A 12,054-nucleotide genomic window follows, 5' to 3' on the forward strand; every position below is an offset into this window, starting at 1 on the left:
GTGTGTGTGTGTGTGTGTGTGTGTGTGTGTGTGTGTGTGTGTGTGTGTTTCCATGTTTGTTTATTTTTGAGACAGAGAGTGCAAGCTGGGGAGGGTCAGAGAGAGAGAGGGAGACACAGAGTCTGAACTGGGCTCCAGACTCTGAGCTGTCAGCACAGTTGACAGCCAGGCTTGGACTCCCAGACCGCAAGATCATGATCTGAGCTGAAGTCAGATGCTTAACCGACTGAGCCACCCAGGTGCCCCAAAAGGGTTCTAGTTTTGATCCCTAAGATGGTGGTATCTTAGAATTTCAATGTTAATTGCTATTGGACTTTATCACATTTGGATATGATGTTGGATGTTTGTCAGTTTCCTAATGTATTGGAAGCTCTGTTCTGATCATAAGGGGTTCTGAGAGATCACATCTGAAAAACTGAAATCAAACATTTAATTGCTCAGAATTTTTTGAATTCCTTGAAACACGTTTTTACTCTTAGTATATAAGCATCAGAAACAAAATGTCCTGGTTGAAATTATGACCACAGAGTTTATTCTGCTACCCCCTTGCCTTTCTGTATTTGCTTAAATATTGAACATTTTGTTGAGAATGAGCTCAGTGTTTTACTGTTATTACTTACTACTAGTGCATCCAGTTGGTCTCTGCAAGACGAGAATAAACCAACTGATATGTGAGGAAAGTATGGAGAAATTGGAAATTATATTAACCTTTAGATTCATTTTTTTTGTTCTATACCAGTCCTCCTCAAAGTGTGGCCCAAGGACCTATAAAGTCCCCAAGAGCGACTCAGGGCACCATAAGGGCCTTCCTTTCCCACTGTGTATCTGTGTGAAGGGTGGTTTTTCGTGATATCCTTCATTTAAAATTGAATGTAGATATGAAAATTCAGATGTCTTCCTTTAAGACAACTCTTCATAATTTTCTCAAAATGTGTAATTGCTTTTCCTAAAACGGTATGTTTTTATGTTGACACGTAATTATTTTGTGAATTTTAAGTGAAGCTGTGTTTTTAAATTTTTTCGGTTTTGATTTCAGATCAGGTACATATCAGTAGATATGCCCCATATAACCAGAAGCTCTTTAGTGTCCTTAATAATTTTTAAGTGTAAAAAGTTCCCAAGACTAAAATGAGAACTGTTGTGCTATATCCACATGTAAATATAGTGAAAATCAACTATTTTTAAAATTGTTCCATTTCCCTTCTGAATAGTTATGTATGTTCAGTAACTGCTTTTGGCCTGAGTCATTTTCATTTAGCAGTGGAAAATACATTTTTGAAAACCTAACGTGCTAGATTACTAAAATGAGTCAGACTTTACCCTTGCCCTTGAGGCTCATTCCATTTAAGGCCATTGCTGGGTCATGAGAGTATTTCTTCCAAAACACATTCCCTGGCCCCAGCAGGGATGTCCACTTTAACTCCTGTAAGAGTCCATCAGTACTAGGTGAATGAAAGCATACTGATTTCATTTTGCTTGTAGTGCTGCTCTCTGGGGAAGGTGGTATGGGAGGATTTTTAATTTTATCTCTATTGGACAAATAGGCTAATAAGCATACTCACACACAAACATACAGTAACATTTGCAGAGCTGCCCAGCATGATACTTATTTAGGGGAGCAGGGGTAGAATGGTAATGAAATTTTGTTGAGAAGCCCTTTATAAGCAGAATAGATATCTGCCAATTGCAACTTGTGACCCACTTTGAAAATCCCCTTCTCATGAATCCCTAATTTAGATCTAAATGGTGCGAGAGATCATGCAGTAAATTAGGATTAGAACTTCTGACTGAGAGATTAACACTTAGATTCTGTAACAAGCTTTGTAAATGGTTTAATTTGAAAGTTTCATTTGGAGAAATGGGAGGGCTATTATCTGTGCTGAAGATTTTCTGTATACTTAGATTTCCGTTCATTGTATCTTTATGTATCCTTGTTTTTAATCAATGGGTGCTTTTCAAACTCAATTATGTAGATAGATTAGGTGTGTTCTTTCTGATTAAAACAATTCATGATTTGCAGGTTTAGGGTGAGGTTGACTTTTTTCTGAAGGGGAGATGACTTATTTTCTTATGCATTCTGATCTGTCCTTGATATTCATTTCTTACTGGTCATTTCTTACCATTTACTGTTTTAAGTGTCTGTGTGTGTATTGAAGGCTTTTTAGAGAAGGAATATCTTATTGCAAAAGAAATGTAGATTCTTTGAATATTTTTAAAAGATAGTTTTACATTCTTAATATAGCCACATCAGGAGACAATGTAGAGTTTATTTCACTATCTCTGTTGCATAGGCTTTTTGTTTTTTGCTTTTTTTTTTTCTTTGAGTTGTCTCATCAAAAAACTCTTGATAAGATACTATAAATCTCTTGAGAGTGAGGAGAATTGTAGCTCTTGAATCTGTTGTCAGAGATCACCTTTTGAACACTGAGCCTAGGAAAGTGAGATGCTGCAAGGTAAACAATGTGCAGATTATGATAGAGTGGAATTGACAAGCTGGTTAAAAAAGGATGATGCATTTCTAATTAGCCCATAGTGCCTTTAGTTGGAAATTAATTAGATACTGTTATGTAAATGTCATGTTAATTAAGCAAGAATATTGAAGTGTTATAAATTTGCAAAAGGAATGGCTATTTTTGTGTATTAATGTTTTGCAGTTACCATGAAGAACAGTCCATTTTTCCTAATTGATGTGCTTTAACACATGGTATACCTGCAGCCAATGAGGGCTAGTGGATCCAGAAGCCAAAAATAACCAGTCATCGCAGCTGTTTTAACAAAACCTTTCTGGGTAGATTGTTCATCTCTATTTTCGGGGTTAAGGAGAAATACTGTTTTTCTGTATTTATTCAGCCTTAGATTTAGAGTGCCTAAGATGATTGCAATCCTAAACACAGCTGCCTCTAAGCCTGTGTTCTCTACTTCCTCCTTGAGTCACAGACTTCAACCAGTCTGAGATTGACTACTACATAGGTAGCTCAGAGGTTTTTTTGACATACTCAGTAACTCTATAGGAATCTGACAGAAAATTTAAGAGTTCTACTTCAGTTTGAAATTTGAATGTTGATAATTAATGGGATACCTTCATTCAGTCCTTCTGGTTTTGCAAGTTACAGTGAAGTTAGTATGCAGATTTGACCCTTCAACTGTACAGGACTGAAGTTAGTACTGCTTCTCTAAGAAAATCCACTACCTTATTAGAAACAGTTATAAAGATCTCTTGTTGGGAATATAGTCGAAGAATTTTATTTCATGCCTCTCATGTGAAATTGCAAATGCAATCCATAGTGCTACGTTATGTAGGACACCTTTAACACAAGAATAGAAACATCCCCTAGAAGACAAAATAGTGTGTTCAGACTTGTGGCCACAAACCACAAGCTACCACAAACATTATTTACTTGAAGTTCCAGACTCTAAATTATTGAAACTTAGTAAAAAGTCCTCTGGATGTAATATCAAATGCACAATTATAGTCTGTTATTAAATATCAGCAGATAGTGAAGAGATTTGAAAAAACAGATATTTAATATGTCTTAGCAAAAGAAAGCAAAAAAGTACTCTCAGTGACTGTCTAAAAGTTAGTTTAGGTTGGTTAATCTTGATATCATCTGGTTCAGAATTCGCAGAGAGCCTGTTATTAAAGAAGGAACTTTAACTATGGTGTTTGTTTTTTTTCATATTCAAAAACCCAAAACTTATTTTTCTGAACTCAATTGCCACTACTGTAGACTAGACAGTAATGGTGTGAATCATGCTGTGCTTTGAAATACATTTCATTTCCTAACCATGATCCCACTCAACACATAACACACATGCACATACACACACGTTATTCACTTATAGAACCCAGTCGTGAAGAGGCTTCCTCACCTTGCTTTTCAGTTATTAGCTCTGTCTACCCTGCTGCTTGGAAAGGAGAGGAGGTAGGGCCAAAAATAAGAGCAGGATTTACAATGACTTGACCATATGCTGCCTTTCCCTCAGGCATTAGAAAGCCCAGTAAAGAAAAGCCAGCTCCATTATTTGATGAACAGGTGCCCTGACTTTGACCCTCACCATCAGCTCTCAAAATTATTTTGTTTGCTATAACCACATGGCACCCATGTTATATTTTTATTGTTGTGGACAAAAACTTGAAAAGATTCCCCTTGAGTGGTCCTTAATTTTCTGTATTCATTTTAACAGAGTTGATTTGGAATTACATGTGGTCCCTGAACTAACATGGTTCAGCTTGGGATGATTTTTAGACTTTACGATAGCGAAAAAGCCATAGGAATTCAATAGAAACCATACTCGAATTTTGAATTTTGATCTTTTCCTCGGCTAATAATACATGCTACAGTACCCTTTCGTGATGCTGGGCAGCTGCAATGAACACAGCCCCCAGCCTCACCATCACAGGGGTCCACAACCAATACACTTAGACCCATTTTGTACCCATACAACCATTCTGGTTTTCACCTTCAGTAAGTACGCTATTCAATAAATTAGACAGGGTATTTAATATTTTAGTATAAAATAGGCTCTGTGTTAGATGATTTTGCCCAGCTGTAGGTTAATGTAGGTGTTCTGAGCACATTTAAGAAACAAGCTAGGCTAACTAGAATATTCAGTAGGTTAGGTGTATTAAATGCATTTCCAACTTAGGATTTTCAATTTATGATGGGTTTTTGGGACGTAACCCCATCGTAAGTTGAGGAAGATCTGTAATTGTGTAAAGGTAGATAATATCTCCTGTGACTCTTCCTTTTATGTGAGAGTAAAGGAATTTTGTATGACAGCACAATTAGTGTAGAATATATGTGTGGTGCTCATATGCATCTGTTTTGGATTTTAAAGAGTTTCATAGGTTATAGTCTGCCAGACCAAACTTAATTCCAAGCTTTCTGTTTATAATATTGTCCAATTATCAAAGCTGGGATATATTATCACTGCCAGTTACTCATGCTGTCAATTTGTTTTGGCTCAACTATGGTTCTATTTGTAGTTTATTATAATGTAGTGAATACATTGGATTGGGTTGTTAGTTTAACAAGCTCTCTGGAGAACACTTTCATGATGATGCATGTTGAGATATGCTAGGTAGCCTTAAAGTTATTTGCGTATTTGCCAAAGCCTACAGAAATTCATTCATTAGGAATTTTAAAAAGGATCAGCTCTCAATCTACAGATTGAGGTAAAGATTACATTTGTAAACATGGGAGTGTTAAGTCATGAGTCCCAGCTAAATTTCTTTAGGGGTCTTGATGTGACCAATTTCTCCCTTCTCTCATAATTTTACTGGATGAATTATGTCATATCCTTTTAAAAAAGTATTCCATTAGTTAGGTTGTTATTGACTCTTGTGCTCTGTGCAGCTTGCGATGCTGTGGGTACTCTGTGATCTTGGCCAGATATTGAGCTGGGAGTTAAAGAAAATGTTATCAGAGATTAGAACTGACTGGGTTGTTAATATTTACATTGTGTTCAGCTGGTTTTAAAATGTGCACTAAAATTGCTTCCTGTGCCCACCCGAACCTTTTGCATCAAAATTTCCAGAGTCTGGGTCTGGGAATCTGTATCTTGAAAATGCTCCTTTGAACTTTCTGGATTCTGAAAATGTTCTAGTATATTTATCTGATAGTTGTTATGCGTGTGTGTGTATATATATATATATACACACACGCATAACAACTATATATATATAACAACTATATATATATATATATATATATATGTTAAAACCCTTCACTGTGTCTATTTAAGATTTACGTGCTTCATTCTAGTATTTTCTTTAATACCTCAATTTAAAAAAAGCTTTTAAAGGGGCGCCTGGGTGGCGCAGTCGGTTAAGCATCCGACTTCAGCCAGGTCACGATCTCGCGGTCCGTGAGTTTGAGCCCCGCGTCAGGCTCTGGGCTGATGGCTCAGAGCCTGGAGCCTGTTTCCCATTCTGTGTCTCCCTCTCTCTCTGCCCCTCCCCCGTTCATCCTCTGTCTCTCTCTGTCCCAAAAATAAATAAACGTTGAAAAAAAAAATTAAAAAAAAAAGAAAAAGCTTTTAAAAAATGCACTCTCCCGATTTCATCAAGCAGCTTGCAGTGGTCACTTAATAAACACTATTAATTGCCCACTGTTGACATTGTCATGACCCAAGAGTAGATGACAAAGTAGGTCTTGGCTCTTGGGAGCATAAAATCTGGTGGAAGAGAAAGTGATGATACATAATATAAAGCTTTATAGTTTATGAAGTCTTTTTGTACAGATGATCTCATCAACACTGTGGCTTATGGGCAATTTATGACGTCCATGTTTTTTATTAAACTTACCCAGGATTACTGAGCAAGTAGGGAGTAGCTGCAGGACTTTAAATGGAGTCTTCTGTAACAGCCTATCATTTCCCAGAAATCAAAATGCTTCGATTAACAACAACAACAACAAAAAACAAAACTAAAATCAAAAACCTCACATGGAGGAAAAAGCTAACTTATTTATGGAACTATAGAAGCCAGTGTCAAGAGGGTTCTTATGGATGTGGGATCTGTATCCGTTTTCCGGCAGCCCGTTTCTCTTCATGTTGCCTATTTGTCATGTCACAGTTGCCCATTTGGACTCTGGAATTTTAGTATGTTGAGCTTTCTCTAGTTTGTGATGTTTGTAGAAAAAATTTTAATTGAAATGTCTTGCTTTTTTGGCCTTTCTAATTTTCAGTCCTTCATTTTCAAATTCTTGAGATGTATTTCCAGGTGATGCTGGCCAGTGATAGATAACATTCTTCCTGATTACATTTAGCATTTATTATTTGTTACATAGTGTTTGGTACTTGATCATTTCCCATTCAGCTCTTTTTTGCTGTTATGTATTGTTTTTTCTTTACACAAATTTTGTCTTCCTAACAAAAGTATAAACTCCTTGAGCATGAGACTAACCCATGTGGTGACAAATAGTAGGACTTACTAAGACCTGTTTGACATTAACAATACACCTGCTTGGTTTTTCCTCCCTTCTGTTTCCCCTCTGTGTCGTCTTACACCCACTAAGGTTTGCTGCTCTTATGGTGTTGGGGTAGGAAAGGGTGGAACTAATGATGAACTTCTTACGTGGGATCTCCAGGTCCCTAAACCTATGGATGTTGGTGGCATGAACTCTAGGATAGGGCTCAGAGCTCTTTCACCTTTCCTTCCTTTTCAGTGGGTAACTTCAGTGATAGGAAGTCTTGTCATTATTGGCTTACAGCTGTGCCAAGAAACCATGTATCCCTTTGCTAGTCATCATCACCTGAGGAACCTTTTCAGAATAGTGTAACATTTGCCTGTTTTACTCTTTTATGATCACCACCACTGCCCTTCCTAGGGTATGTCAAGAACCAATAGTATTTATGTTTATACAGTAACTTCCTTTTTCAGAAGGTAGGGTGTGGTCTCCAATATGGGAGTGTTGGGGTATATATATCAATATCAACTTAAGAATTTGTTGATGGTCCTGATTGTGCAGAATGAAATTACTGCTTTTCAAGCCTTCACCCAGTATATAAACTGACTATATCTCTTGCATACTCTTGAATTATGTCTATCTACTAGATCTCTGGGCTCACAAGATTCCATAAAAGCCCCTCTTTCTATCATAGTCTTATAATTGAACTAGATATATTCTTCCTTGTTCAGTAATGCTCTCTTTATATATTAAAATGATCCTTATTTCTTCTGTAAAGCAGTGTTTTGTTCCTTTGGGTGTTCTCCCTCTTTAAGTAAGGCTATGGGCAATTTATTGCCCATTTATTAAATACAATAAATTTAAAGGTAGGGTGACTGCCGAGATCAACTTAAGAGGGAGTGCTCCTGCTTATTGCTTTGTGGAAAAACTCATCTTCCCAAACTTTTGGGTAATTTTCTCTCACCTGCATCAGAATTCTAGTTAAAATTATATCCTTAACTTCTGAACATTATGGAACTCAATAATTTTTTATGAAAAGCATGTTGTAATTTAGAAAGACTGTGGACCTGTAGTCTAAATTGCTGAGCTAAAATTAGGTCCTTAGAAATTAGCCTTCTGCTACCACCACCATCTTTCCTACTGCCCCTCTTCATGCATATTTGCAGGTTGATCCCTGCCTTTTTAGGTTTCTCTTTATCCAGGATAGCAACTTTGGGCATGTAGAAGATATGTCCTGACTGATGTGCCTGCCTTTCTGTTTCTAGGTGGGCCATGCACAGACACAGCTCATGTCTCGTTAATCACACCAACCAAAAGATCCTGTGGTACAGGTATGTACATCATTCTTATCTGGATTCATTCTTATCTGGATTCTTCACAGAAATTAGTTACTGGTTTAAACATGGTGTCTTTGCCAGGGCATTCTCTAATTTCTTACATCAGTTGTGAAGGTGATGTATTTATTATGTGCTAAGTTCTGGGAGTGGCAGTGGAGTGAAAAGGGGGTCACAGTGGTGCTCTTAGAGGTCAGAATGAGTTAATGCTGGCAGCTAGAACCAAGAAGGTGGACATGAAAATTTACCTACTTCCTAATATCTGAAGAATACTATTAAGACATGAAACATACAGAAAATACAAGTAATTGCCTAGTTTCTGGCATGTGTCTAATTTGTCTGTCTTGGACCTACTGAAAAAAAAAAAACATTGTTTAGACAATGGAGGTGGAAGGTGAAAGAAGTTGTGGTACAGATAATCAACGTTTTAACTTGATAATTGTAGTATCCTAATAGTTTTAGAAATTTTTTTTCCATTTGTCTTAAAGCCAGAGGTATGCTGAAGTCATTCTTTTTAGATGCATTGAATCCCAAAAACATCTTTGTGCATCTGTGACATTTTTATTAGACATGAAGTCATGAATCTTACAACTTTCTAAAGAACAGTCGTAATGTCCATTGCTCCCTTAGTCTGTAGCTTCATTTACTTTAAACAATATTTGCCTTTTCTAATAATGCTGCCTACTATTTAAAATAACTTAAAGATTATATTTTGAGGAGTCAAAGTAATTATATTGTTTTTCTAAAGGTCACAAAGTCCTTTTCCCCAGTAGAAATAGCACAAACTATTTCTGTGTACAAAGTTAAACTGAAACCTCAGTCCCTTTAAATGCTCATAGTTTTGATGTTAAACCTGAAATAGGCCTGTCCTTGCACAGTTTTAGAGTAAGATCCAGGCATTGAACTCTGAGGAACTTAAATTTACTCTCCTATACTAGTATTGAGGCAAGGTGTGAGATAGTCCTGGCATGCTCTCATCCTTTCTGTGCCCAGAACCCAAGCTCCCCTCAGTAGTTCGTGGTTAAGATAGAAGTGAGCTGTGTCATGGGGTAAGACAGGCCATCCCGACCAGCCAGTAAGAAGTCAGAGAGCCAGCTTCCTACCCACTTCAGCCAGAAGCTTGGAAACACTCAGAGCCCTTTCATCTCAGCACTTCACATGCACACTACACTTTAGTCTTTCTTCTTTCCTTTCAGTCTTTGATCTCAGGGCAGACTTTACCATTGGCACTACTAACATGTTGAGGTAGTCAGGGAATGGGCCTCAAGTACCTTGAGTCATCCTCAGAGACTTAGGAAGGAGGCTCATGCTCAGCTTAGACACTGAAACTAGCAGGAACTCTTCCTGAATATCATGTACTTGTGTGCTTCATTTTCTAGGCATATCTGTTTCCTCTGTTCTGCTTCATATATCCAAACATAGTAACAGTGTTTATTGCATGCTTACTACATTACCAGGTACCATTCAATATGCTTTACATACATACTCATTTCATTTTCAGAACAGTTCTGCAAGATAATTACTTCTCCTTTATAGATGACATAAATGGGCACTCAGAAAGTTAAGTATATTCCTGGGGTGGTAATATTACTAGTAAGAGTCAGGACTTGAACATGGATCTTTTTTTTTTTTATTAAGTTTTAAAATTTAATTCCAGTATAGTTGACATACAGTATTATTTTAGTTTCAGATTTACAATATAGTGACTCAACAAATGTGTACATCACTCAGTGCCCACCATGCTAGGTGTACTCTTTAATTCCCACCACCTGTTTTCGCTCATTGCCCCACCCACCTCCCCCTGTTTACTGCCACTTTGTTGAACACAGATCTTTGAGATGCTAAAGCCATTGTTGTTTTCTGCAATATAACGTCACTGGGTATTGCATTTTATTGTAATTACTTATACTCCCAGCCACACTGTGGAAAAGCATATCATTGATGAATTATGGAGATAGAGAAACACAAGATTTTGAAACATAGCATTTTGTGAAGTAGTTTGAAAATGCAAGTTCTACAGGGTGCCTGGGTGAGTCAATTAAGTGTCTGAATCTTGATCTCAACTCGGGTCTTGATCTCAGGGTCATGAGATCAGGGTGTGAAGGCTACTTAAAAAAATAATAATAAAAGTGTGAGTTCTAGAAGCAAATCAGGTGTCAGATCCTAGCCTGACCATTTACAAAATGTGATTCTGAGTAAATAAGTTAACCTCTCAAAATTTGTTCTTCATCTGTAAAATGGATAATGAATCTGTCTCGTAGGTTTGATGTGAGAAATACTATGCATAAAGCTCACATAATAGGTCTTCAGTAAGGGTAGGTGCTGTCACTAAAGATTATATGTATATGATTGCCAACTGTATACACATGGTATTGATATTACATTAATAGGTAGTTTAGGCAGAAAGGAGTAGATTATAATTTACCAGAATGTATTGCCATATCTACTTTCATTAATTGATTTTATGTTGATCACATTCTGTTCACATTATGTTGTTGTATGTCAGTACTATGTTAGGAACTGAGGAGGGTAATATTTTTAGGTCTCCACAAATGAAATGATAAGGGAGGCATTGAGCTCTCAGTCATACATTTCCAGGCCTTATTTTGGGGGAACACATACCTCTTAACTAAAAAGAGATTGAGAATTTCTGGCTTGGAAGGACATTAATGCAACATGCAAGTCGTCTCCAAAAAGTCTGAAAGAAAGTTGAGATTTCTTAGCTTGGACATTAAAGGCCATCAGGTTCAGCCTGCTGCACTTCTTTTCAAGAAACCTATCTGTGCCCCCTCAGGCTCCTTGAGCTAGGTGGATGACTTCAGCCTTACACAATGGCTTGACTCTAGAGGGCAGAACTTCCTGATTTTCAGAGGTAAATTAAATGATTTGCTTTGGGAATCACAGGTTGACTGTCTTTGTTTCCATCTTTCTGTTCTGAAATCAGCAGGTTGCTCATCATGGGGATTCTGGGCATTTTTCCTATGAATCACCACCAATTACTTATTGTTATGTTGCTGCAGTGTCTTGTATTCTTTATGTCTAAGTTCTTCGAGAATAGGACTCATGCCTCTAACACATGCCCTGTAGTGCTTCTGCCACAGTGGGTACCGTAATAGTAGCTCTCCTAACGGTCTCTCAGAACACAGGCTTCAGGCATAGATGATCAGTAAAAGATTATCTTACAGCCACATGTTATTTCTTAGGAGCTGTAGAGTGAGACCTTCTGACTATACCAACTCTTCCCAGCTAATCTATCCATACAGATTTGGTCCTAAAGCATCCTCTAGCGTAATAATGACGTGAAATTAGAAAAAGAATACGTAACTTAGTCTAGAATAAAGTGGTTCTTTAAGTCAGTGGTCCCTGAAGAAGGGCATACAATATAAAAGGCTGTGAAGTATAGGGAGAAAATAGTAAAAGCTCTTTATGTCAGGCTTTTAAAATTTCTGTTTTGCAGATTGATTTCATAATTATATATTAGTCCATGCACATACTTTAAAGCAAGCAAATACACATAGAAATATATATTTTATTTATTTTTTTAATGTTTATTTATTTTTGAGAGAGAGAGAGAGACAGAGCATGAGTGGGAAGGGACAGAGAGAGGGGGAGACAGAATCTGAAGCAGGCTCCAGGCTCTGAGCTGTCAGCACAGAGCCCAATGTGGGTCTCAAACTCAGGAACCACAAGATCATGACCTGAGCCAAAGTCGGATGCTTAACCAGACTGAGCCACCCAGGTGCCCTGAGAAATATATGTGTGTGTGTGTGTGTGTGTGTGTGTGTGTGTGTGTGTGTGTGTGTGTGTGT

General features: G+C 37.4%; 1 protein-coding gene across 2 annotated transcripts in view; it reads left to right on the forward strand.

Annotated features, from left to right (window-relative positions):
- Positions 1-12,054, forward strand: part of ZFAND3 (zinc finger AN1-type containing 3) — a 324,262-nt gene that overhangs the window by 257,849 nt on the left and 54,359 nt on the right. For both annotated transcript variants that reach the window (XM_040473389.1, XM_040473390.1), the window contains one exon: positions 8,177-8,242. In XM_040473389.1, coding sequence (XP_040329323.1) covers positions 8,177-8,242 — 66 coding nt within the window. The remainder of the gene's footprint in view (positions 1-8,176; positions 8,243-12,054) is intronic.

This window comes from Herpailurus yagouaroundi, unplaced genomic scaffold (genome assembly GCF_014898765.1).
Source record: "Herpailurus yagouaroundi ecotype Mexico unplaced genomic scaffold, PumYag 139, whole genome shotgun sequence".
In the NCBI taxonomy this organism is placed as follows: Eukaryota; Metazoa; Chordata; class Mammalia; order Carnivora; family Felidae; genus Herpailurus; species Herpailurus yagouaroundi.